Raw genomic sequence first — 605 nt, 5'->3', positions numbered from 1 at the left:
CGGCCGCCAGCGTGGCCAACATTTGTTAGTATTTATGTACAGCTCCTGGTACTGACCTGCCGTGTGTGTGTGTGTGTGTGTGTGTGTGTGTGTGTGCACGTTAGCATTTCTGTTAGCAACACGTTATTAAGACGCTAATGAACGGAGGAGAGAGAAGAGAGTCGCTGTCTGGGGGGGTGATCCATGGTGGGGGGGCATGAAATCTGAGACACTACTGTAATAAAGAGGGGCGTGGCCAACACACGTCTGAGTGACAGCGCCGGGAAGTTAGCAGTGTGCCAACCACAGACAGGGGGCAGTAAAGAGTGAACGACAGTCAGACCGCGGCTGGGTCACATGGTCGGACCAGCGGTTGGTGTCGCAGACGTTTCCGTGTTTATTTCCCACCTTTTATTGTAGTCAATGAATGAACCTCCGGCCGATCTTTGTTTTTTCTTTTTTTCTTTTCTCTTTAGCTGCTGTCGACTACCTAGCTAAGAACGTTAGCTTGTCCACTCAGCGGAGGATGAAGCTCGGAGACCATTCGGCCGTGCTAGGACTCCTGCAGGTGGAGACGGGACAGGCGTACTGAAGACCCCGTGTCTCTCCTCCCCCCTCTGTAACCC

General features: G+C 52.9%; 1 protein-coding gene across 2 annotated transcripts in view; it reads left to right on the top strand.

Moving 5' to 3' along the window:
* The window catches only part of pax7a (paired box 7a), a 41,455-nt gene extending 40,856 nt beyond the window's left edge, over positions 1-599 (top strand). For both annotated transcript variants that reach the window (XM_017036909.2, XM_008319572.3), the window contains exon 9: positions 456-599. In XM_017036909.2, coding sequence (XP_016892398.1) covers positions 456-571 — 116 coding nt within the window. In that variant the 3' untranslated portion in view covers positions 572-599. The remainder of the gene's footprint in view (positions 1-455) is intronic.
* Positions 600-605: the final 6 nt, after the last annotated feature.

This window comes from Cynoglossus semilaevis, chromosome 11, assembly GCF_000523025.1.
Source record: "Cynoglossus semilaevis isolate Cse_v1.0 chromosome 11, Cse_v1.0, whole genome shotgun sequence".
Taxonomy (NCBI): Eukaryota; Metazoa; Chordata; class Actinopteri; order Pleuronectiformes; family Cynoglossidae; genus Cynoglossus; species Cynoglossus semilaevis.
Note: the sequence above shows the minus strand (reverse complement) of the source record. Positions and strands in the feature narration are given on the sequence as shown.